Source organism: Haemaphysalis longicornis, unplaced genomic scaffold (genome assembly GCF_048455015.1).
Source record: "Haemaphysalis longicornis isolate Haplotype H1 unplaced genomic scaffold, Haemaphysalis longicornis Haplotype H1 scaffold_12, whole genome shotgun sequence".
NCBI classification, from domain to species: Eukaryota; Metazoa; Arthropoda; class Arachnida; order Ixodida; family Ixodidae; genus Haemaphysalis; species Haemaphysalis longicornis.
The window spans coordinates 115,779,192-115,805,937 of record NW_027526225.1 but is presented as its reverse complement, the minus strand read 5'-3'; the positions used below and the strand labels follow the sequence as shown (position 1 = coordinate 115,805,937).

At 47.7% G+C, this 26,746-nt stretch overlaps 2 protein-coding genes across 4 annotated transcripts in view; both read left to right on the top strand.

Annotated features, from left to right (window-relative positions):
- LOC144163337 (gamma-interferon-inducible lysosomal thiol reductase-like) overlaps positions 1 to 5,801 on the top strand; it is a 74,951-nt gene extending 69,150 nt beyond the window's left edge. For both annotated transcript variants that reach the window (XM_077694273.1, XM_077694274.1), the window contains 3 exons: positions 458 to 610; positions 2,527 to 2,613; positions 4,132 to 5,801. In XM_077694273.1, the coding sequence (XP_077550399.1) occupies positions 458 to 610; positions 2,527 to 2,613; positions 4,132 to 4,191 (300 nt within the window). In that variant the 3' untranslated portion in view covers positions 4,192 to 5,801. The remainder of the gene's footprint in view (positions 1 to 457; positions 611 to 2,526; positions 2,614 to 4,131) is intronic.
- An 18,168-nt stretch (positions 5,802 to 23,969) lies between these two features.
- The window catches only part of LOC144163328 (kelch-like ECH-associated protein 1), a 37,995-nt gene continuing 35,218 nt past the window's right edge, over positions 23,970 to 26,746 (top strand). Inside the window, exon 1 of one of the 2 annotated variants that reach the window (XM_077694260.1) lies at positions 23,970 to 24,121. The gene's annotated coding sequence lies outside the window, so the exon portion shown is untranslated. The remainder of the gene's footprint in view (positions 24,122 to 26,746) is intronic. The other variant, XM_077694261.1, reaches the window with a different exon arrangement.

Genomic DNA, 26,746 nt, shown 5'->3' with positions numbered 1-26,746 from the left:
CATAACCAACCGAAGATGTTTACTGCATCTCTTAAAAACTGCATGCAGCCAGGAATTGACAATAAGGAATTATTGTGCTAGCAAGAAATTACCCTTTACTACCAAACAGTTTCAGAGAAATGCTGACAGCGTAAACCCTTATAAAGTAAATCAATCGAGCAATGCGCTGACTAGCTCATGTCGCCTTCTTCAAAAAAGTTACTGTTGCTTTGGTAAGAATGTCGCTCGCATACAAGAAAAGAGATATTGGAAAGCAGTGATACTAGCATCAGATTTGTGAATAATTGATGCAGAGTAACTAGAATTAACTAGCACAAAATCAAACAATGTGTAGATTTTCTGATGGATAAAAAAAACGCAAAAGCTGCAGATTCCTGGATTTGGGAATTGCCCAGCAGTATGGCTGAAAAGAGTCTGACTGAGTTCTGATTTTTCGCCAATGCCTCGTCTTCTGCAGTGTGCCACGAAACAAGAGTTCGACTTGGTAAACCTGCAGAAGTGTGTGTCCGGCAAGAAAGGCAACGACCTGCAACTGAAGTACGCGGAATTGACTGAAGGCGTGAACAGCAAGAGACGGCTGGAGTTCGTGCCCTGGATCCGCCTGAATGGGGTGAGCGCAAAGTCCGAATTGCAGCAGTGCGCGGATAATGGGAGACAACATTTGAATGAAAGCTCACCCGTTTCGGACAGCACAAGTTCCTGGCAGCAATGATAGAGATGTTCACCACTAATGGAGACCTCGCCTCAAGAGTCTTGTTCATGAAAGGCTGTTGTTGGAAAGATGACATTTCTTTTGCTCCATTCATATTTTCGTCACTGCCCCATTGCTGGTCACGTACATGTGGCTGCGCTAAGGCAAAGCGCGACTGGTTCGCAAAGCTGTTGATAGCCAGTCATGGTGTATGTTTGCTATGTGTGCGACACACTGTATTTATATGGGAGGCAACAGAGGGAAAAGCTGCACATGAGTGTACCCTCGTATATACGGAACATGGCAGCACTTTTGTATTTCTTGCAATTTCCCTCCTGGCACACATAATTCATACACTGAAAAAAAAAGGTGTGGAGGCGTGCTCCACTTCTGGGGTGTACGTTGCCAAATGCTGTAAACTCCTTTTTTCTTACACCACTTTCTGTTGGCGTACAGCAGCGCATCTTGCCACAGAATGCAGCTACCGCCCCACTTTTTGGGCTGCGTGACATTTCTGTTCGGACCTTTTTGTTGGGACTGTCCAGTAATGTATCAGTGCCTTTTCGGATGCACTTTTTCAGACAGCTCAATTTTATACACATTTTTTTCCCAGCCAGGCTAAAATCAAAACTGAAAAGTGATTTTTCTCAGTTTTTTTTGTAGGTTTATTTCTGGAGCAGTGCCATGAAATTAGCAACCTTGGCCTTCTCTGCAGATGCAAATTAGTTTTGCAAACTCTTTCGGCAACAGAAATGGGTTTCCAACATATGTCCTAAAAAGTTCCTGATTAACTATGCACAGATGACGTCAATGACAAGTTCGAGGTGGAAGTGACACGAATATTTATGGTTCAGCATGATTTAATTAGCAAAAAATTTGTATTATTTCATTCAGTTTACCATCAGTGACAAAAAACGGAAGAGACAGCCATGCAAAGTAGTTCGTGTATTTTGTGTTAGCTTTGTGCCTTAGCTAGATCCCTAAATCGCCAGGATGCATAAAGTGGGATCCCAATCTTTGCTTTGAAGCCTGAAGTTTTCATAAACAGAGGACCTTTTTTTTAATATTGTCCTTTTTACACGCCTTGAGTTTACACCTTCAGTATGCAACCTTTGTAGCAGCAACATTCCCCAAATGTTTTTCATGAATACTGCAAGAAAAAGTACGACTTAAAATGAAGTGCGCTCTTTTGGATGACGCGCATATTGCCGTAACAACAATTTTTCAGGGGCGAAGCACCTTAGGGGCTCGGGCTGTCGGAGCCTCCTGTCGCCTACGTAGTCGCGGTACTAAAACACCGGGACACTCGTTTTCCAACGCCTCGCGCTCGAGTGCAACGCGCACTAAAAGAACACACGGGGACACTCGTTTTCCAATGCCTCACGCTAGAATGTTTCATCTCCATGGACAAAAATGCGTACTAAACGAACACACTGGGACACTCGTTTTCCGATGCCTCGCACTACTTTTTAGCATACTTCTTAGCACGCTGCAGCGTGTGACACGAAGACAACTTACGGCCAGTCTGTCTCTTATTTAATTGCCTAAATACGGTTCATTACAAGAGAGGGTGCCACCGCCTCAGCAAGCACGCGATTGCTTCTCCCACCGGAGATTGCTTCTCCGGTGCCCAATCAGTGTGCTCCGTATGGCCAGAGACAGATTTACAATCTTTGAATACACTAAACACAGCATGCTTCGCCCCTCCTCAGGTTTCTATTTAGTGGAGATGGCCCGGGATTTTTTTGTAGTCTTTAGCTAACTGTTTTTCATCGTTGTGTGCCTAATTCACAGATGGCTAAGCACGGTGTTCACCTGAATTTTCCATCTTGCAGAAAGACAAGATGTACGACGCCTTTACATCCTTCCAGAGAACTTTCTGCGAAGAGTACAAAACCATGCTTGACGATGTCTGCACAGAGGTAAGTAGAGCTGTAAGGATCACAGCACTGGCTACATTATCGAATCTGTACATGTGTTTAGTTACACGCTGCACTTTGGCGAAGCTTGCCAGGTCACTAGATTCCATAGAGGCTGCCACTACGGCACGACACCTAGCAACTAGAACGGGTGAAAACAAAGTAGCGTCTTCTTTTGTGGGTACTATCGCAATGCGCTCGTCGCGTAAATTGCAGGCTTTATTTTTACTTTGTTCATTCAGATATTTGGCTGTGTGGAACAGAGCATTAGCTGTAAAAAAAAAGCTTGGAAACAAACAAAACTGAAATGAAAACGACTGCCCCATCAGTTGATGGTCTAGACTAAAGATGGCGGCATCAACAATTTTACCCGCAGTTAAAGGGACACTTACGTGAGTTGTAAACATTGTGTAATGACCTTACAAAATTGAATAATAGAATGCGTAAGCCATTTTATGAGTTTCTGCGGCAGAATTTTTTTAACGAGGAATACTGTGTTCAAAACTGCCACTTCCGCCATGTCATCCTGTCGACCAATTGGCCAATGTCGGTTATGACCACACATTGTTAAGTTGCGGGGCAAAATTTAGTGGATTGTTAGCATGTTTAGCCTTTACAACCCTTGCGCGTATAAACAAGTTGATATTAACTGGAAGCGGGTCGAAATTATAATGATAGATAGCCTAATAAAGGGGCGGGGTTTCCTCTCATGCAGACGATTGTAGACAGACTAAGGATGTCGTTTTCCAGTGTCCATTTATGTCGCCACTTTCGCATTGGGTGCAGCCGTAAATGTTTATTTTTGCACACTTTTCATTTGGCTTTGAAACTCTAAAACACTTTATTGTCATCTTTAAAAAGAAATTAGACCTGTGCAAGAAAATGTGCCTCTTGGGGGTTGAACAAACACGAGATTACTAATGTCATAGCTATAAATTATCTTGTATAAACCAAACCATGCTCCTATAAATGTAGGTTTTTGTGTGTATTTCTCATTTTATTTCACCATTTTCCAACAGGACCGAAAAATAAAGTCAGTTAGTTGCGCTTTTATTAGTGTGTGCCTCCCATCTGTTTCTTCCTGTATACTTGTGTCCATAACCCTTAAAATCATTATATTTTCAAGTGCAGTTTTGGCACTAAGAGAAACAATAACAGCAAATAATCTGCAGAAACAAAAAAAGATTGTTATGACTATCATAATTCGAGACACCACAATTGTACAATAAGAGACCACAGTATATTACCACCAAAGACAGTTAATGTGAAAAGTTGGCTTTGCAGACTGGGCTTTAAGTTTGAGTCATGTACCAGGCCATCTGGGCTGCAATGCGTCAGTGAATTATTTTCTGTTTAATGCTGCAAAATAACTAACCATATAGATATGACCATCGTCACTGCAGCACAAAGCTACTGTGACAATCCGTAAAGCAATAACTCTACGATGTTGGCCTAAGGTAGCGTTAATGGGCTATTAGAAGACACGTCAAAAGTGCAAGACCGTTTTGTATCCCACCACAGGACAGCGAAAAGACGCAACCCATTGAGCTTCCTGAAGTCTGCAAACGTGCCCTCTCCTAGGAGCAATGCCATACACTCCTGACCTGGAATGAGCGTCGACCCTTCCTGTCGACGGTCGAGACAAGAGTTCTGCTGTTTGTTCGAGCTTTCACAAATTCACTGGGACCAGTGTCAGCAACTATTTTTGAAGCGAACTAGACATCATCGTACAATTTCATTTTCGTAATGCCTTTTTTTTTTTTGAGTGAGAGTGCTATACCCAAGTTTTCTTATCACACAAGTTCATTTATTCCCTTTTCCAGTCACATTCTTACAAAGTATACAGTGTACAAGGAAGGCGGTACCACGAGTCACGCTGTTTTTGAGCTTTGTTCAAAGTTTGCAATCTGCCGCTGCTAAGAATGCACAACAAACCAAGTCCTCCAGGAACAAATACAGCCACCAATGAGGGCTCGGCGCTTGCAGAGCGCACATTCCGCTCTTTCATAGAGTTTTTCGGCAGGAAGTGTTGCTGAGAAACATGCAGCTATGCTAGCGTACAGTTGACTGAGACGGAACACACCTTTTTACCCGAAACAATGTACGGTACGCCAAGCCTAGCGAAGCCAGATGTACTGTGAAGTGCCAGCACATGCGCAGATCTACATTTGCCGGCAATATGGCGTTCTGTGCGTGTGGAACTTCTTACACTGGATTGTTAAAGCGTCACAATTGTTTTTGATGTGACCGCATATCATGGTCTAGACAGTTTTCAGCCTTGCTCTCCGCAGGGCCTCTTTCATTTTTTATTCCCGTTTTCAGACTGCAGTGATAGTGTTCTTCGAGAGACGAAGTGTTGTACCGGCATTTTCGTGATAGGGGTGATCTCAGTGTGTGTGTCAATAGCTAGGTTCAGCTCCACTGCCCCTGTACAAAGTTTTGTTTGCACCGTATTTGCCAATCCGTCAAACGTGTGTGCAAGCAAATTAGCTGTTGTCATGATGTAGATATACAAACACGAGAGGCAAGGAGTTCAGTGGCGTTAAAAAAGAGGGAGGAGTATGAACGGGTGGTGTCCCCTTTTTTGACGCCACAACTGCGTTGTCCTTCAAGCAAGACCAATTTTGTTTTTGTTCAAATTCCTTTAATGTGCCCAGTTATAATGTGCGAACAACAATTGCCCTAGCTGGGCGAATGTAAATTAATGCGCACCAGTTTCTACAAATGCGCAATGGCCACTGGGTTTTAATTTTCCCACGTGTGCATTTTCAGTTATATTGTCCATTTTCACTTTGCGCATCTTCTGCTTACGAATATCCAAAACTTGCCCACATGATGAAGAATACTCTTGAGTATAGGAACATTTGAGGATTTCTTTTTTTTTCTTCTTTTTTTTTGGAACGCCGTAGAAATGTGTCGGCCGACTGTTATTATCCCTATTCAAAGTTGCAGACACGGTAATGAACTCAAAGTAGCCCTTACAACCAACCCCCCCCCCCTTCTCCTGTTGGTTTCCTTTCTTTTATTCATTGTGATGTTGTAGTTCTTTAAACGGACGTTCTGCTTGTTGTTGGCACCAGACTTAGCCACAGTGATCAAAACTGTTGAATAAACGAATCAAATGTGTCCCCGTTCGCTGTAGCTGGCTGGGTGTGATTGGAAGAACGAATAAAGCTGTTGTATTCTTTTTCTCTTTTTTTCAAGATAAGAGTTTTTATTCAGATCTTATGTCTCCTTGCTTTGCATCCTGCTGTGTCCTCTAGAACGAATTCCTTTAAAAATTATCCTAAATTATCCTGCAAGTTTAATTATCCCCTTGCGAGTGGTTTGTGATAAGAAGTGACCTTCCACTAAGGCATCTATGCAGATCGCAGTAGCCCTGTTTGTTTAAAGGGACACTGAAGTGATATGTAAACATTGCGGGATTACTTGCGCAAATTGTAGTCCGGAGTCCCCAGGCCATGTTTCGACCACCCTGGGCGCGTTTACGCGATTTTATTTAGTAGAAAAATTAATTCGAAAATGCTGTCCTCCTCTCTTTACGCTCGCCCATTTTCTGCGGCGTTTTCGTGTGACGTCAGGAGGGGATAAGCTGGCAATTGGCCGCGCTACTGCACGGCTCCCCGGCCTTCAGACAGAGTCAGTCGGCCCAGCGTTTCGTCCACCGGCCGCCGATGGGTCGTCGCAATTCGTTCGCTCAGTTGAAACGAAGCCAGGACACGTTTGTGAATGGTAGAATTTGCCTTCCTTTACTTGTTAGTTTGTACACTGTATCTAGCTCCAAGTCAAGGTCGCTTCACACAAGCGCTGCACAAGCGCACATGCGACGGACGCTTCGCTGACTGGTATGCCAGTAGGAAAATATAAGGCCTCTTGAAGGCGGGAGAAGAGTCAGCGAAGTCAATATAGGTACTAAGGAAATAAAATCAACTGATATTTTTACCGTACAGCGTAAAACTAGGGTGCGGGAAGCACTTTTTTGCGCTGGGCGAACAAGCACAGCGGTCAGCAGCACGACTACACATCTGCGAACGCTTTTCCGTCTACGAAATGCAATTGCTAGACGTGAGCTATTGTGGAAACTCGGGCGACGCTTACTGCACGAGCGCAATACAACAAATAGTCACCTAAGCTGCTTGAAATGTCAAAACTAAAGAAAAGTGTAAACTGGCTGTACAATATATACCCTATATTACCGGTGCCAGCCGAGCCCGCTTCGTGGCCGAGTGGTCTGGGTTGCTAGGTGTGCCACTGCAAGTATTTTGCAAGTCACGAGTTCGAATCCCCGCGGGTACGTGTTTTTTTTTTTTTTTTGTAAGTTAACTTTTTCGTTTTCCGCCGATGTTTTCTATATTGAGTTCACCTTTTTTTGGGCCGCAACGTTCATGGCTCCACGAACTAGTTCACAAAACGCGCGCAGGCTGGCACTGGCGCGCTAGCGAGTTCTCGTTGGCGTGCTGTTGCCATAAGCACCGACTGCTTGCAGGCAGTGGGCACAGGCCAGAATGAACAGACCCTTGGCCTGGTGCGAACACGCTTTTTACGACACAGGCATGAAAGAGGCAAGCTCCAAATATGGGGGAAAAGCGCATGACATTTGGGCGTCTGCGGGTACGCGGAGGGCGTTCATGCACTGCGTAGGTTTCGGCTAGTGAATGCTACGATTCCAATCCGTCCTAGGAGGCTTATCTTTATGCATTTTTACAGCTGACTACATGGCAGAAGCGCGGTACGATGATTACTGAGTTATTGAGAATGCCCATCCAACAACGCCAACGGTTGTGTTTTACAGAACCGAAACCGAAACCGAAACTTGTTTGGTTGCTCACCTTGGGCATCGTCCAATCACGGTGCGGCTCCTCCTAACGTCACAGCTTTAGTTGGTGCAGCCGCCGCAAACCGCGCATGGTAGTTTTTCTTCTTTCACGCTTTGTAAAATAATTACCGATTTGTCAACCGAATAAACGATGAAAAGTGTGCTAATTTGAGCCAGTCTACGCAGTGCAAGCAAAAACGGGAGCTTGACAAATTCACTTCAGTGTCCCTTTAAAATAATGTCAGCAACCATAGTAGACTACATTTTGGTTCCAAAGCACAAATCAGTTTGTTACACTTCATTTCAAGGTTAGCTGCATTATAGTAATTTTTGTTGACTTGTACAGAACTTTTTTCCGACGATGCGATCACATGTGCTGCTCCCTAGATATATTCAACAACGAAATAAATGACTGAAGCTGTAGCCAAGTTTGTACAGCCGACAAGCGGCCCCCCTTAAGGCATTTCTCCTCATCCCTTCGCGAGTTCAGGTTTGTCATCGTTATCATCTTATTGTTCCCCACAGCCAGAAGCGAGTGCCCCATTTTCGGTAATCTCAATCTATTCTCTGCCCATGAATCTTGCAGCAAAATGCATCTTGAATGGCAGCGTAATAAACAAAGACAGGAGGGAAAAGAAGACGGCAGGACGACGCTGTACTCTCTACTAATTTTATTGAAAACGCAACACAAACAGAACTATACTACAACCGAACCCACATGCCCTTCCCGCAACTATAGTATACAACGTACAACTATAGTATAACATAGTTGTATAGACGTACTGTATAGACGTAGTTGTATAGACAACTATAGACGTACAAATATAGTAGAACAAACTGGCACTAACACACACGGACCGATCCAAAAACCAAAATTCGTTTTCATGCAGCGTTATCGACGGCTCGCTAATACGCACTCCCCTCTTTTTCTAATATGATATGCCTTAATAATTTCTCTAGTGATCTGACTGCCGTGCACCAAAAGGATGCGGTATCAGGGGTTTTGGTAGAAGTGTTGGAAGAGAGGGAGACGGGGGTGGGAAGAGTGAAGGGCGGGAGATTAAGTGGTAGTAATGGCAGTAGTCAGAGGGAAGGTAAACAACATAAGAGGTAGAGAGAAGGAAGCGTGAAGTGCAGCCATTAAATAGGCTAGTTTTCATTTAGGGACACTAACGTGAAGTGGCAGGGGCGCCAAAAAGTTGCACAGTAGTTTGACGTCGAGCGTGTGACACCTTTCGCTGTCACTGACGTACCGGTACGTTTTCGCATTTCTCCGCAGTGTCACTGACGTAGCGGTACGTTCTCCATTGTGCGTACAAAAATTCGCGCCATAGCACAAAGCATGGAGGGCACAAAGCGAGCACGCCTGGACTGTACGCGCCATCTGTCGAATCTTTTTAGTGCTCGTACTTCCTCACTAGATCTCTGTGGCAGATATTGAAGGGTACGGAGCGACCGCGCCCACCCTTCGTTGCTGGGGGGCTTGGTCCCTGCGCGCTGTAATCCGTCGGGATAAGTGACCATGCGGTACGCGTGCGAATACGCCTGGACTCTTCGCGCCATCTGTCGAATCTGCCTAGTAGCTCGTATTTTCACTCGCTACCTCCCTAGCGGTATATTGAAGAGTACGGAGAGACCGCTCCCACCTTTTGTTGCTGGGGGGCTTGGTCGCTGCGCGTCATGTACTCTGTCGAGATGAGTGACCATGCAGCACGCGTGCTATTACAGGTTACAGGCATAGAGTTTCTTACAGTATACTTACTAAGAAACTCTATGGTTACAGGTGCAGGGGTTGTTGCGCCATCCGCAACGGGTTTCTATACGCCTCGAGCTTTGCGATCGCTGCGCCGCCTGCCGCCGCTTCTCCGCGGAGTTGGGATTAGCGCTACGCGGCCCATAGGGGCTCATGCAGTGTTTTGGTTCTCTTTCGCTTCTTTTTGCCCTTCCAAGTGCTAAAAAACTTGTTATGGTGACGTCTGTAAGTAAACAGTACGTTTAGCCAACAATTGCTATCCGGTAACGCGGCTCTGCGTCCTTCCCGGCTGCTGTTACAGGCGTCGGCGATGGCGGCAGCATACCACCGCTGTCACCTCCGAATACGTCCGGCACAAGTGAATTTTATTGTCGCCTTGTTTAAACCTGATACTGGCACAGTGAGAGGTGTGTTTTGTTTTGTAGCGCGGAGAGAGAGAGAGAGAACAACTTTATTTAGCCACACAAAAGTGCGGCGACTACGTGCCGGATGGGGTGGTTCCCTCTTCACGGGACCCATATGCTACCGCGGCTGCCTGGCCCCTGGAGATCAGGACGAGCTGGTCTTCCAAGGCGGGGCTGGTTAGCAAGGTCTCCCATCGCTCGTTAAAGGGTGTGGGAAGGGTGATTGAGGGTTGGGTAAGGGGTGGAGGGATTGCCTCGGTGAAATTGCACTCTCCGATGACGTGCCGGAGCGTGCCCAATTGCCCGCAGAATCTACACTCTTTCTCGTATATCTCGGGGTACATTCTGCTTTGCAGATAGGGGTGCGGGAAGGATCCTGCTTGTATTTGGCGATAGATCGTTTGCTGTGTTCTGCTGAGCGACTTGTGCGGGTCAGGGTACCGCCGTCTGCCTTCCCTGTAGTGGCTGGTGATCTCCTTGTAGGTCGTTATGGCCTGCGGCTCGTGCTCGTCTGCCCGGTGTTCAAGTTCTCGGGCAAGCTGGTGGGCGAGTTCGTTGCCCTCCAGCCCTGAGTGAGCCGGTGTCCATATAAGTTCGACTTTCTGCTCGGGTATGCGGCGTATTCCTCCCTCTATCATGTTCGTGACCTGTTCCGTGGTGGTCTTTATCTTGCTTAGGGCCGCTGCCGCCTTGCCGTTGTTCTGGAAGATCACTCCCAGGATTCGGGCTTGCGTGGTCGGCGTTATGTTCGTCCCGTCTATGGTAATACACACCTTCTCTTGCCAACGAATGCGGCCTCATTACGAATATATGCGTCGTAGAAAAATATTTTTAGGGGATGCGATTACCCAATACCTGATAATAACTTGTGCCTTTTATAATATAAGCCACGCGCAGATGTTAAGTATATTCCAAGACTCTGCGTCGTGAAAGATGTGCATTCATGCCTTCTAGCAAGAACCAAGAAAAGTGAATTAAACCACTGAAAAATAATGAATGGTCTGCAAGTCCGGAAGAAACAAAATAGCTCGTACAGAAAAACAAAACTCAGTGCAGCTTCCGAAATGCTAAAGACGTTCGTGTAAACTTAAGCCGGGTAAGACTTACGAAACCAACTAGTGTGCGAAATGCACTGCTATTTCGCGAGACATGGGGAGGGGGAGGGGGACGCTTACGTATTGTTGTGTACGAAATGCGGAGCGAAATCAAGGAAATAACTTTTTAGTAATCACACACACAAGCTACTCGTTCACGTCACTCTAGTTTTTAGACTTCAACTAACAGCTGATCCCTCGGCCAACGCATTTTTTGAGGTATACAAGTTCAGGTGTCGTTAGAAGAGTGGGATATCTGATAAGACCTTCTGATTTCCGTTTGTGCTAGATTCTGCAGGCTCCCTGCGTCATATGACTATGCTTCGAAAAACTCCCAAGCATTTCCCCGAGGGTGAACATGGTTAAGTGCGAATGCACGGGGTGATGCTATGAGGGGGAGTAAAGTTAAAATCCGGTGGCATTCGCCCGTGAGCGCGCGCGAGCCGACCCACGGAGGTCGGGCAGTTTATCGCTGCATATATAGGGGGGTACGCCGCGCCGAGCGCGCCGAGCCAGGTGGCTGAGAGAGGAGGCGAGCGCAAGGGGAGAGGGACAGCGGCGCACGGCAGCTGCAGCCGAGCGAGGGGGAGAGGAGAGAGTGTGACGTCACGGTGGAGAGAGAGGCGCGCGGCAGCTGCTGGGGAGAGGAGGCGCGATGTGACGTCATACCATGACGTCACGGCGCGAGGAGCGGTGCGGGGAGCGGCGCGCACCCGCGCAGCCACGGCGAGGAGGCGGAGCGAGCGCGGTCACGTGGTGAAGTGACGTCACCGCGCCGTTGCTACCGACGCTCCTCTCCGCTCCACGCCGTTGCTAGGGAGAGGAGGACTGCGGACGCCGCCGCCGGCGGTGGAAGGTTTGGGGTCGCTTATAAAGTGTATTCGCACTTAAAAACGTTTAGTCACGAATGGGCATTACTGTAGAAGCCCTTCTCCGGCCTGCTCGCGGAGGATATATGTAACATATATGAATGTTTGCGGGCGCTCAGCTCACGACAAGATGCCCCAGCATTATTTTTTTTGTCGTGCGCTGATCCCGTGTATAATTTTGGATTATCCATCGTACTTAACTCGTAAAATGTTCGGGAAATTTATGTCCAGGATAGTGATCAATATCTGAGGTATGATATTGGCAAGCGTAACTGGCGTGCTGTCAGGTATGAGCGCTCCACTAGGTTATATAAGCGCACAAAACTGATTTACATCGTAATGTATAGCCATGGCATGACCATCTGGGGAAATTATGCTTACGGAGACACTGTTAGTAAATTTCAGGGCAGTGGAATCACAATCATCTTCATATGCATATCCCTGTTTCGCGACGCCGACCTGTGACGCACACCTGGCGCTTGTACAGACCGAATGTACCAGACTAAGATCGCGTCACACACATTTACACTCTCGTAAACACACCACATTTGCGAACAGAGTGACTGCTACACATAAATATGTATTTCCAACGCCTACAAACGGTAAATCTCCGTCGTGAATGGGCCCCGAAAGTAACGGTGACAGTGGGGAGCGGGCCGGCGACTCCCGCGGCTGCTTTCGAAACGGGCCGCTAGGGGGATTTCAGTGGCGCCCCTACTAAGGTCCCTGAAGGGACCTTAGCCCCTACAGGCCGCGCTCGAGGCGTATAGGGACCAGGCGGCCGTTGTATGGCACCACCGTCGCTTCAGCGAACAGCGCCGCCCGTGGCGAACCGCTCGTCAGTGGAATGCCGGTGGCGTTTAGCACAGCGTAGTTGTGCATGGCTTTCTGTCGTTTTTCTGCGGCGCGGCTTGCAAAGCGTATGTAACCCCACGTGCATTTTTCAGATCGGTAAATCTTGGGCGTGGATGTGACGTTTACGAGGCACGCCATGTTCGTGATTTGCGCCCATACTCAGTATTTACAAATAGCAGACGACGCTCAATGCGCCAAGCTGGGAGTCAAGCTGGAAGTGAAAATTCGTTGCTTCATGCAATTTTTCCATGCCTGCATGCAGTTTCGCGTATCGAGGAGTATATTGCAGCTAAATACTTCCACACAGCCGGTGTGTGCAACCGATCTAGGAATACTGCGGCGCTGGCCTCTGGCAGTTGATGACGAAACGGCGTCGACGTCGTGCACAAGCGAAAGACAAAGTTGGGGGTGTCTTGTAAGATTTACCTCAAAACAGAAATTGTGATGGACGACGCTTCCGTAACTTCATTGCCTACGGCTGAAACGTGTTTAATTTCACAGAAATGCTCTTACTACAGTCATCGGGAATCGTTGATAGAATTAATACCGCATGATAGTAGAACGTTATTGCTTGTCTTGGAGAATCATTACTTTACAAGAATTTCAATGCTTGCTGGCTAGTTGGTAAATGGCTAGATGATTTTGCTATTTAGTTTTGAACTTCTATGCCCCCCTCTCCAAATCTAAACTTTTTCCAGCGTACCGGAAATGTGTCGGTTGCTGGAGGACTCGGGCTGATGCACCCATATTTGAGGCAACTAATCGCGCGCTTTTTGGTGTCTTCACCAGGCATTACACCATTTTTTAGGATACTTTACACGATTTTTTTAGGTACTCTGCAAAGAATACTTAAGCATTAAAAACACCGGCTGACGCTAACACTGCCACATTTTTTAACTATCGGTGCCAGCCTTTATTCTACGCAAGTGGTAAAACGGGAAGAGAAGGAGGGATGGGTTGTAGTTTGGGCTGTTGAGTTGGTGAATAATTTTGGCTCTTGATAAAATGACCACCACAAATGTGGGATTTCCACTTCGGCTTTCAGGCTCCCATGCTGTCACAGTGACGTTCACCAAAACCGAAGGCACAAAGCTCACGGTTACAGAAAGTGTAAACTACCGCAACATTTCTACGGCTACACGGTAATCCATCTCGTATGCAGGTGCCTTTCTCTTCAAAGCACACGTATCGAGGTATCCCAGCGCTAAGGCTGGCGAGGGAACCGTAGTCATTGAAAGCAGTGAAGATAATTTAAAGTGGTAGAAAAGAATACTAATATTGCTAATAGTTTTATTCCTACTCAGATAGCGCGGAGCCAGGCGCAGAGCGCTGCAAAAAGCGCTTGTGTCAATGTAGCCCACTCCCAACCTTCCAAGCATCCAATAAGTTTGCGTAGCCGTTAGTGTATTTAAGGAGAAAATAATACTAATAATAGTAGTTTTATTTGTACTCAGAATGGGTGGAGCCAAGCGCAGATCGCTGCAAAAAGCGTTCATGCCATTGGAGCCGATACCCAACTTTAGAAGCGTCCGACAAGTTTACGTAGTTATTACTGCATCTAAGAACCCAACACATCTGGCTAGACTTCGTTTCATCACACATGTCGGCTCACAACGCCACCAAAACATTCAAAGCACCGAAGCAAACACGACAAAAACAACGGGAGGCGGTGTAGTCCAAAGCACCGGCTCATTCCACTGACGAGGGGAGTGCCGAGTGGTGGCGCCACCCGTCCAGCTGCCCGGTCCCCATGGAGGAAAGAAAAGTTTTTCTTCCTCCTTTTTCTTTTTTTTTATTTTTCATTTTTCTTCCTTGGTGACAACTTAAGAACGGCACCGGAAGTTGCCGCTGTGCCTTATCACCGTAGCAGGATGTTTCTCCGCGCGGCGCAAGTGGGGCGTTACTGGGAATATTTTGAACATGGCGTGAGCCGTTCCCGTGATTTTTTGGACTTAATATGCTTATAAACGACTCCAGTGACGACAAGCAAACTGCGTGAGACAAGGCAGACGATATCACGCATTCATAGCAAACCCCTTTCAAAACGCGCGCGCACTGACGTCACGGGTCCGGCGCTTTGGCGGAGTGATACGCTACATGAGGGGGTGCCGTTCTTGAGTTGTAACCGAGTGTAGGTTTTTTTTATTAATATTATTTTCTTCCCGCGTCTGCTACGGCGCTCCAGGTTAGCCTAGCGCAACGTTGCCTCTCCAATAGACCGAAACATGACTCAATGGCGGCTTGCGCTCGCTCATTTTTGTACGTTGTGAGGGCTGCTGAAAGCGCTCCCTCCAGGCTCCATGCGCGCGGTTACTTTCGGATGGCTGACCGCGCGGGGCCTTCAACTGCGGACAGGAGCGACGGTTCTTTGATTCCGATTCGAATGCGAGCCGAGCTCGGTTACGTATTCTGTGAGGTTTTCATCCGAGGGAGGGGTGCGAGTTCCACAGTGTCAGATTCTGCTGTTAAAACGCTAGGGTCGTCGTCCTGGAAGCGTGCGCGGAGAACAGAAAATACATGAAGGAAAGGCTATTTTTGCGTCCGGAACGCGTTACGTTCCAGACGCAAACAGTCAAATAAGTCACAATGTTCCTTCCCTCATATTTCGGAAACCAAGCCGACACTGGGGGTGCGTCATGGTCAGAAACGCGCGACTGTGAAAGGGCTAAAGAGGGCGCGCTGCTCTGCCTTGACAGCGCCTCCATCGGCCGCGCCGGCGCCCCGCAGTGGGAGAGCCCTGCCGCAGCCGTCTGCTAGACTGGCGCTCGGCATGGTGAACACAGTGATAACCGGCTGCATTTCGCCGTATCGACTGTTCCAAGATTCTTTTGTTAGTTCCAATGAAGAAAAGGGCGTCAAACTTTGCGACAGCAACCACGTTTTCGACGTGTCCGAGGAAAGCGACGGCGCACACTGCACCGTTGTCAAAAGTCGCTGCAGAAGACACACAAGCGTAAACATGGAGGCTTACGCCGTCACGGCCCATTTCCTTGTAAATTAGCAAAGGTTAGTACGACCGATCGACGCAAGTAGCCCATCCATCTTCGTCTAGCGAATACGAGCGGTTCCTATCTGCGTCTTTGTACGTGGGAACCAGCGCGCTTTCTTCATTAAGAAAGAGCGCGTTTTTGTTCTATTAAAGCTGGCCTAGCGGACTCAGCGTTCAGCTGAACGATTTGCTGAACGAGAAAGATGTTTGCTGCGCGCGGACGTCACCGTGAATGTGCTGACTATAGACCGTGTTTTTTGGCCGTCCCATTTTACCGTTTCTCGTTGGTGCCTAAAGGTGTAAGCGTTGAATTTTCGCTGTTCATATAAAAATGCTTAAACAGCATCTTTTAACAGCTCTCATCCTTACCTTTCGCGCTGCTTATTTTGCGTCAGGCTTAATCAACTTGCTCATCTTCCACGTTAGGGTACAGGAGATACAAACCTGTACGTAAAGCGCCTGCCAGCCAGCCAGCCAGAGGGGAAAAAACGTGTAGGTGTGCGAATACTTGAAACTTTGAATACTTTGCGAATAGTATGTGGTATTCTATTCACAGCGCAGATTTATCGATCGAAATACTTGACGTTTGCGGAATTAAAATAGCTATGAAGCACGTATACATGCCAATTGATGGTTCACTGCACGACATGCAGTTTTGAGTTGGCTTTTTTGCATCATTCCGAAACTCTTCTGAAAATTGGCTGTGGCTTAACTCAGTTATGCCTGGGTGTGCGTAGTGAGAGGTACGGCTATTGTTAATGTTTAGCATGGTTCCCTGCACGGTTACGGCGCCTCTCGAGGCGTGCGGCTCGTTCTTCCTCCGTCTCCCCGGCTCGCTGCCGTCTGAGCCTGAGCACGAATCCCACCGAGCTGTCCCTTCTATATATACGACCTTTTATCTTTTTTTATTCTTTTTTATTTGTATTTTTCTAATTTTTTTATTTCCTTTCTATGTTTTACTTTTTATTTTTGTTGCGCGGCGAACGGCGCTGCCAGCTGCGGCGGCTGGGGAATCCGTCACCCGTCACAGTGAAACGGCGAGCATACGGCGAGCTCTCGCTACAAAACTTCTTCGTGCAACAAGTGTATTCTAAACAGGGGCGTAGCCAGGTGAGGTGCTTCGGTGTCAGAACACCCTACGAAATTTTCTGAGTGATCCAGGTCCCCCTTCAACAGTTGCCATTTCGATACACTGGCACAGGTAAAAAAAAAATGGCAGCATCTCCACACCGTGGATGATGGCGAGGGTGCGGAGTACGGGGACTCGAAATGACATCCAAGTTGCGCCCCGACCGTCATTCGATTTGAGCAGTGAGTTGCACCTTGATTATTCCCTAAATGAAACTGCACCTCACTGCTCAAATCGAATTTCGCTTGATGGTGTTGTGCGCACGGATATACGCGGGCGGACATTGGGAGGTCCTAAGGTACTCCGCACCGTTACAGGCGAGAGAGTAAGCCGTTTGACTCTCGGGTACTAACTCACGGTTGTAGCCCAATGGGTAAGACGACTGACACCAACTTTGTCTGGTCTACCAGACACAGGCTATGCGCACGGACGCGGACGCGTTTCTTCCAGATTCTAAACGGTGGTGTTTTAGCAGTCCGCCTGTTCCGTCGTGTACGTTGTTAGCGTGTTGACCGGGACCCGTCTGGGCACTTGGGCATTCGTCGCGGTAGGGGGATCAGTTCCGCGGGCCTGCCTTCGCCATGTCCGCGCCTCCTCGCCCGTCCTCCTCGCCCTTCCGCGCGCGCAGGCGCAGACGGGTCCCGGTAAACCCGGTAACAACCTAACCAACGGAACGGACGGACTGCTAAAACTATCTATTAATTGCACTCACAGTGGACTTGAGGCAATACTTTAGAGTTTGTAACGTAAACAGTTTGAGTTTGACGTAAACAGTGACGGGGCACTCACACGGTTGCCTGCATGCGCGCTTCGCCAGTGAATACAAGTAATAGACAGGCCGTAAAAAATTCTGCAGAAATTCAGAGTATTGTCTGCATTCTTACGGCGCTTGTCTTGAGTGTGAGTTCTTTGCTGCCAAACGTTTTGGTTTTTCTAAATCCTGTCCAACCAATTATCTCCATTTACGCTATTATAACGATTACCGGTAGAACTTTCGCGACATCTGCATTTTTGTGGAAATGCAGGGTGTTACACGGCTTGCCATTTCCCGCAATTTTTAATATTTTTGTTGTTGTTTTTTTTTTGTTTTTTTAAATTTTGTTTGACCGGTTATCTCCATTTACGCTATTATAGCGATTGCAGGGGCAACTTTCGCGAAATCTCCATATTGTAGCAATGCAGGGTCTTACATGCAGTTCGGACTTTTCCGTACTTTTTATATTTTTAGTATTTTTAAGTTTTTCAAAATTTCGTTCTACCAATTATTTCGATTTCAGGTGGACCTATCGTGCCATCTGAATTTTTCTGGAAATGCAGGGCGTTACACGGTCCGGGCTGTGGGGGTGCTCGGCAAAGAATTCTACGGATTAATAACCTTGCGAATGATTATTTGGTTGGCTCATTCTTTGTACATATCTTCTAAGAGCCGCTTACGTGGTCTCGCAATGTTTTCATCCCGTCATAACAAGTATAAAGGCCAAGAACACTCATTCATAATATCCCCAGATTGCTTGCGTTTAATTGAACTTGATGACATGAATGGAAATTCCCACAATGATTGTGTAGAGCGCCAGTAAAACCTCCGTGTAAGGTTTCAGCTTGGGTCGTGTTGCGCAGAAAAACCTTTCTTTAGTGCTCGGAGGCTGACGTAAGAGATAGAAGACAAACGTTACGGACACACACGCAAAAACTGCATTTACGTGGCTTCCAAGCTGCTGCAATTACGAAGTCATACCCAACTACTGCCTCACGGTTTCGGCATGCTGCAGCACAGTGTACCGGCAGCCCCTCTGTCATGCGATTTGATTGACGGGGACTAGCCTGATTGCACTCCTACGGGGCTTACTGATTCATCAGGACCCTCGGCCGTAAAAGCCATCATGCTCCTACGCGAAAAATTTTACACATCCATAAAAAAAATGTTCCTTGCGGCCGAGAGAGAGAGAGAGATGGAACTTTATTCAGGCATCCGGCGTGCAAAGGACACGATTCCCGGCCACGCAGGGCTCGGTCGCGTCCCCTCTATCTAATCACCCTAAGTCGCAAAGGCCGAGTTTGCCTATTACAGCAACATATCACTTTTGTACTGAAGTAAACAAAACTCTTGCTTGCTAGACGCCGAGCGCCATCTAGTGAAACTAGCTAAATTAAATTGTTCCTTGTTTATTTTTTACCACGAAAGTGTTTTATTCCTGGAAAAACAAGATTTCACTGTCGTCAAATCTTTCACGGAAACGACGCCAGTAGAACGAAGCAAGCGGCCTGTAAAGGGTGCACCCCTGCAAACAGGGTCTTCTTGCGGGGAAGCAACCTTTACTACTAAAGAGTCCGTTATACTTATGGTTGTTCGTTGTCGGGTTTTATATTTTAACACGAAAGTGTTTTATGCCAGTATACACCAAGATTTCACTGACGTCATATCCGCCACGAAAATGACGCTAGTACACCTTTGCCAAAGCTACCCGCCAGCAGGACGTCGCTCGCCAAGCACACCCACAAGACAGCCGCCGACCCGCAAATCATGCTCAGCTGCAGATTTCGCAGCACATTCCACGTTTGTGTTTAACTGATTCCTATGACAGAGGAATCAACCACAGTTTTTTTTTTCAGTACGGAAGTGACATATTCCTAAAATAAGCAGCCTAGCCCGTTAGGAGCCTTTTTTATGGATATGTACACCTTTCCGTGTTGGTGCACGGTGGGTTTTAAGCCCGTGGTTTATGAATTAGTAAGTTCTATAGAAATGTGATCAGGTGAGACCCCTTTAACTCGTCGCATAACGCGGTCGACAAGTTAATGGAATTGCACGATTAATCACCAGTCGTAGAAAAGCGGCCCCGCGTGGGTTTATGCAAGGCAGGGGTAGGTCTTAAGCGAACTGGCCACGGTAACGCGTTTCCGAGGAACCGCCTTTTTTGCATCTTTAATTGATTGTTGATTGTAGAGTTTAACGCGCCGACGCAACGCAGGCGATGAGGCGCGCTGTAGTGCAGGGCTCCGGATTAACTCTGACCACCTGGGGATCTTTAACGTGCGCCGAAATCTCGTACACACGGGCGTTTTTGCTTTTCGCCTCCATCAGAAAAGCGGCCGCCGCGGCCGGGAATCAAACCCGCAACCTCGTGCTCAGTAGCGCAACGCCTTAGCCACTGAGCCACCGCGGCGGGTTTTTGCATCTTTAAGACGAAACTCTCGGCAGTGTGGCATGTCCCGCCGGCATGTCTCAAGCGGCAGCATGACCTAATTTGCACGTGCGAATAATTGGCTCGGCGCGATACAAAGGCCGCACATAGGCCTAGTCCTTTGCCAGCTCGTGGCGGACCGCGCTCTGAACGGGCCGCGGCACGTATCCTCCGAAAATCATAACAGCATGTTATTCGAACTACACGACTCATCAGACGAATCTCCAACCGTCGCTCGGGTCTCAAGGGAGAGCAGAGGATCCGGCTGATCCAAGCTTTTATCATCAGCAGGATCACGTACTTCCTGCCCTACCTGAACCCCACTGCCACTGAATTAGATAAGTTTAATCAACTCATCCTAAGGGCATACAAGTCTGCCCTCCATCTCCCCCTTAACACACCCACTGCCAGATTCGAAGGCGTGTGCACAATACGATGGAGGAGCTTATTGAAGCCCACCTTTCCAATGAGGTCGTCCGTTTGTCTAAAACTCCCACTGGAAACCATATTCTCAGGCGGCTAGGTATAGGTATTATTGACTGCCCTGAGGCTAAATTTCTGCTCTCTTCTGAAAACCATGCAAAGTTCATAATTAAACGAACACCCCGCCACATGCATCCCATATGCCACACGAGCCGCAGGGAACAGAGAGCACGTGCTCTCCAAAAACGACTCCCCACTCGATCCGACGTGGTCTATGTGGATGCTGCAGAATAGAGGCACCGCGCCGCATTCGCCATTGCAGATATTAACGACCCTGACAATCCCTCTCTCGATTTCCTAAGCTTAGGTACTTCCCATTCCGCCGTGGCGGAAGAGGCGGCAATGACTTTAGCCCTCTCCCAAAGGCCTACCCCCTCGATAATATTTTCCGATTCCAAAATGGCCATTCAAAATTTTGCCAACGACCATGTTTCTTCTCAGGCATCCAAAATTCCCCGATGCTACCCACCCGACTCCCGTGTGGCAATTGTCCGGCCCCTGCGCACGCTGGCCTCGCTGGTAATGAGGCTACCCACAATGCTGCTCGAGGGCTCACATTCCGGGCCGGGGCTTAAGCCTCGAAGCCTATCACGGGGTCAGATCCACCAGAGATAGACTACTTACTTATAAAGAAATAACCATTCATTACAGCCCCGACCGCCGTAGGTACCCTCCGGCCCCCGTCAACCTTACTAACTCCGAAGAACACACGTAGCGGATGGCGCTGGGGAGCTCAGACCTAGAAGTAGAAACCTTTTTGGTTACCAGAGCTGCCGATGTCGCCGCCCGACACAAGCCAGCGGCCACAACCGCCCCCTGAGTCACATAAAGCTCAATAAAGATGTCCTCTCTCACACACACACAAAAGGAATTAGTGGCAGTGGCTATGGATTGTTTGACTCTTTATCCGTCTAGCACAAACGTAGAGTATTGATTGATTGATTGATTGATTGATTGATTGATTGATTGATTGATTGATTGATTGATTGATTGATTGATTGATTGATTGATTGATTGATTGATTGATTGGCCAAGTCTACACTTGGACTTTGAGGTGCGCCGTAGTGGAGAGTTCCGGAAGATTAATTTTGACCACCTGGGTATCTTTAAAGGGACGGCCAACCGATGTTTGTCGCGTATATGTTCTCTAGCTCATATGAAAGACAGCGTTTTATATAGCCCGGTAACCACAAGCTATTTATAAACAAATTGATGGAAATAATTTTAATTTGGCCCCAAACTTCCTGCAATCGGAAGGGTGGTGGTTCGTAGTGTAGAAACTTGACACTACAATATGTGTCCTGGTCACGTGACCTGCAAACCTAGCAGCTATCGTAACTGCTGAAACGTTTATTCACTTACTGAAAACCTTTTAACACAAGTATTTGTACAAGTTTATATTGTATTGGTATTTTTAAACATAATTTTGAATTTTTTTTAGGACACGCCACCCACCGCCGCTGGGTTGCTCTAAGTGTGGCTAACTGAGCCTCCGTGCCCAGAATTCACGGCAGCGTTCAGTAAACAGACCCAGTTAAGGAGCTTTGACGACTCTGCCTGAGTCAGGGGCGTTTCTTCTGCCAAAATATTCGATTACAGTTTGCAAATACGCCAACGGCAGCTTAAAAAAAGAAGGACGCTCGTGGGGAGAATCGAACTGTCGACCCCCATAACGGGAAGCCAGGTTCTACCTATCGTCCATCCCAACAGATGGCGTCTTCGTGAAAAAAAAGACTAGTGATTAAAAAAAACACAAAGAAAAAAGAACGCCTGCGGTTCACATTTCTTTTAGCTGGGTACAAGTTTTTAAATATCGCTTTTCATCTCGCATACGGACCAAAATATGTTGCCTTGCTACTGTATTTTATGATTGCCAGCATTATTTTTGGGACGACACGTACGGCTCGTAGATCTAAAAATCCGATTTAGCAAGTTCTAGGGTGCTATCAGCAAAACCGTTTCTCGTTAAGGTGCTTTAAGGGATGTCCTTTATTTGGGATAGAGAACATATACTCGACAAAAATCGGTTTACTGTCCCTTTAACGTGCGCCAAAACCTTGACACACGCGCGTTTTCGCTTTCCGCCTCCATCAGAAAAGCAGCCACTGCGGCCGGGATTGAACCCGCGTCCAGGGGCTCAGCAGCACAGCGCCTTAGCCACTGAGCCACCACGACGGGTAAAAGTAAAATATCCCCATCGGCCGGGCGAAATCAGTCAGCTGGCTTAAAATCACCCCTCCTACAGTGTCAATTCGGATTTAGGTTGATGCATGATATCCTAGGTGTAACAGCTTGGGGCATATCTAATTGTTCTTCAGTCTACTTGATCTGAGGCCACGTTTGCGTTCAGGTCATATCTACTTCTATCGTGTTTTTCAGTTTATTGTTCTTTATACCCGAAGAAGAAAGTGATTGTTGAAGTGGGGGGACGGGGAGATAGAGGCCGTAACTGTCTGGCGTTACTCCGACACCTCAACCGGCGCGTCACTCTTTTAGGTGCGACTGCATCTCATTCACTTGCCTTGTCCCTCCATACGGCGTTGTCCGTCCACACCCCTCCCCCTACACTATAAAAAAAATAATAGTTAATGGCGGCCGGTTTCGATCCCACGATCCTGTGGGCGGAACGCGAGGTACATGGTGCTCTTCCCCCTGCGCTACAAAACCGAGACAATCAAATGCTACGAACGCGCCTTATATCCTTGACTCATTCAAACTACGTCAAGATGCTACTGATACAACGCATGATGGTGCAATTATTAACACTTGCAATAAAAGAAAAGAAGCTCCCGCTTACAGCAACAATGATGGAGTAAAGGTCGTTGCGACAGCGAAGCCCCAAGCATACCACTTAGAGAGATTGACCAAGATTGGCCAATAAAACAAAATAATAATCATAAAACATAATAATCATACGCGTTCCCGACATGTTTCACGCGATTTCAGAATAAATCCAACGGAAACACCAAGTGAACCCCACGATGCGTCGCATCTACACAGGGTTCCCCTCGCGGGGAGGTGGGCGCAATTTTTCGTCATCTGCCATATACTTTACCCTTTCCAATCCAGGGCCGGATCCACTCAATATTTTTGGAAACAGAAATAACCCATTCGTCATTGTGCGGCCGCACTGTGGTAGTACAAAATGCAAACGAAGCACGCGGATTCCTCCCGCTACTCATTCGCCTCCACATAAAGTCGCCAAGAACCGACAGCTATTGGGAAACAGGCACCGGCCGTCGCCCTCCCAGACCCGCGCCGCTTACATCACATCCGCCGGCAGACAAGATTCTTCTTTTTCGCCGCGTCTCGCGCTGATATAACCACTCGGTAACCAACTTATAAAACCCTGCACGTATATATTTTTGGATGTAGCGGCCGTCTCCTGGCAGGCAGGCACGGTCCGCGGACGGAAATAGTAGTACAGGACGTGGCCCGCCGGACGGGCCGAAAGTTCACAGCGAAGCTGCAGCTGGCAGCCGGAGGAGTTCCCACGGCGTATCATCCTTCGCCAGGAGTACGCGACCAGCCGCGAAAAATCCAGCGACACAATGAAATAGCACCACAACTCCGGGCATGCTCGATCCACCGGCAGTCGCCCATCTGCTGAGCCAGGACCCCGAGAACTGTGCCCGGCGTATCGAGAGCCGTAAAGCCGCGCATTCTGAAAGCAGATAGGCGAGCTCTTGGGGCGGCTAGCTTCTGGCCTCCTTATCGGTGGTCCCTTGGACGACGACGTCGTCGTCGCTCAACCGCGACGATAACGCGCTTTGCCGCCGTCGAGAGGGAAGCGACGTGCGGACACGCCGCGAGAAGTCGTTCCGTGCAGGACGTACACGTACCCGTGTGTGGTCGAAATAGTGACGGTTTCCCAAACCGCGGTCGCCGTGTGTGGATGTTTAGCTTCGCCGGAGCAAGTGGATTTGCCATCTCGGAGGTAAGCGTCCGATGCGAGGAGGTCACAGGCAGCGATGTTCCGATTCGCACGCTGTTACGACGGAACCTACGATGTTACGCACTTGGCGCGAGACGTAACGCAAGCCCCTTTAGAGCGACGTTCCGTTTAGAATACTGCCCTTATTTCTTTCGGTTTAAAATGCTTGGCGTAGTTAGGGCCCCGTGACAGTCATGCTCCGTTTCCCAACTCGGCTTCGGCAAGCGTTTAAAACGGAAGGAAGGACTTCTGCGCTGCTGGTGATTGACACGAAGATGCAGCCGTAGGCAGCGATGTCGTGCTGCGAGTATGAGTACAGAAAAAAAAAGCTTCCAAGGCTTTACATGTATACAAGTAGCCTCTCTAGTTTATCCCGTAAAAATCCAGATTTATAGTGCCGTGGAGCGGCATTTCTTTGATATCATTCCTCACTTTGCACTATGGATGGTGAATTGGTCCTGTACCCGCGGTTAAGTAATTGAATTCGCATTCTTTTGAAATGTTCCGTATACGCGGAATTATGGGAATGCGGGGTTCTCACCTGCCTTGACAGAGCGCCACCATAAAACCGGGAACATTTTTGAGAAAGGTACTGCATACCTCCCGACATATTTCACAGCATTTTTGCTTTTATGAAATATCCAGAAACGCCAAACCATTGTCCATATGAATTCCGTATATACGGAGCATACGAAAAACGCGCGGAGCCTGATTTCGTCCTTTATGGAAGATAGAAATACGAAAACTGCGCCAAATGCTGTTATTGCGAGATCTCATGTGATTTCACTCTTTTGAGAAAGAATATATCCCCTAGTTATGCCTCGGCCCGCTATACTTCGCATGAACTCCGTATTCCCATAATTCCATGCATACGTAGCGTTTCTATAGGGCAATTCAAACAGCTGAGCAATATAATTACAGCTTTGACAAACCTGCGAGTCAAACGAGAACTGAAATCGCCCTTGAATGTGGAGAATGGTGTTTTTCCAACGTAGAATACTACTCGAGTCGCGTTCTGCGACTAAGAGCCAATCAACACTTCGAGAGAAAAAAGAACAGGAAGGAACTCAAGACGAGGCTTCTCGTATGTTCTGTGTGCTTCGTTTGCCAAAACAGCTTGTTTGGAAGGGACCCGCCGCGGTGCACGTGCTCAGTGGCTAAGGCGTTGTGCTGCTGAGCACGAGGACGCGGGTTCGATTCCCGGCCGCGGCGGTCGCTTTTCTTATGGAGGCGAAAAGCAGAAACTCCCGTGTGTTCGAGATTTCGGCGCACGTTAAAGATGCCCAGTTGGTCAAAATGAATCCGGAGCCCTCCACTACGGCGCGCCTCATCGCCTACGGTGCGTCGGTGCGTTAAACCCTACAGTCAATCAATCAATCGTTTGGAGGGGTTTCTGCGGCCATCGTCGTGCGTTCCCAGCTGCGCAGCCGTATACCTCGATCCGGAGCCGGAATTTTTGCCGCGTCATTGCTGGAATGCACGCCGAGGTTCTGTCTCGCCTATCTCCGCGATAGTATGTAGCTTGCATAGATAACGGCTGACGCGGCGAGTGAGTCACCTTCTACGCGTCATGCAGTCGAGTCAGGCGAATATAACGTATCGCGCGTAGATGACTGCCAGCGATACACGAACTGGTTTCTCCGTTGACTCAGCACTTTCGGCTGCTCAAAAAAACTGCTTCATCGCTCAAACAGCAATATATCGTTTATCGCTAACGCTTTTACCGCTTTAACGAATTAAGTTTATTAGTTGTAACCAGCGCTCCGTACACTGCTACTGCAAAGCTACTCCAGGGGCGGTATTCTCGTGTTTTGTCCGTTTTGTGTCCGTTTCAGAAGTGTCCGTTTTGAGCAAGCTTTGATTGGCTAAAAGCGGACACCCGGATGTGACGCCATGCAAGCATGGCAGAGCTGTGATCCGCGGCATCTCGGCGCAGACGATCTGGAGCAGACGATTTTTCGTCGCCTTGTTGTTGGTTCGCTGGCGGAACAATAAACACCTAACAGATAATTTAAAATAGGCTCAGTCGTTTAAAATGTGCTTACAAGAACAGTTACGCGAGGTCAACCGAAAGCCTGCCTAGAACTGGAAGTACGTCACAATAAAACGGACGCAAAATGGACGTTTCACCGCCCCAGGTGTCTGTATTTCACCGCAATTGGTCTGTATTGAAAATACGTAAACCGCAGCAACAACACGAAGAAAGGGGTTTGTCTACATTGGCAGAACACAGAGGTACGCGGTATGAGAATAACAATGAAATAACACGTATTTTCATTTCCTTTACACCGCCTCAGGTGCATATGTAAATGAAGCTTCAGTGTTTTTCTGTACATTTGATAAAATAAGAAAACACTAGTAACGAAAAAAAAATCAGCATTTTGATTAATTTGATCACACTCTTAATTTGAATACATCTACAAGAGACAGACAGTAAGGAGGGTGTCACGCGAGGGTAACACCCTCCTTACGTGCGGAAATTATTGCACATCATCAGTGAAGTTGCCGGGTGTGTAGATGCGGATGATTTAGTAAGCATGGAGTAACAACAATTTTCATTATATATATGCCATTATATAGATTATGGGAAGGGTAAAGATTTGCTTAATATTCGCAATTGGTCTGTAT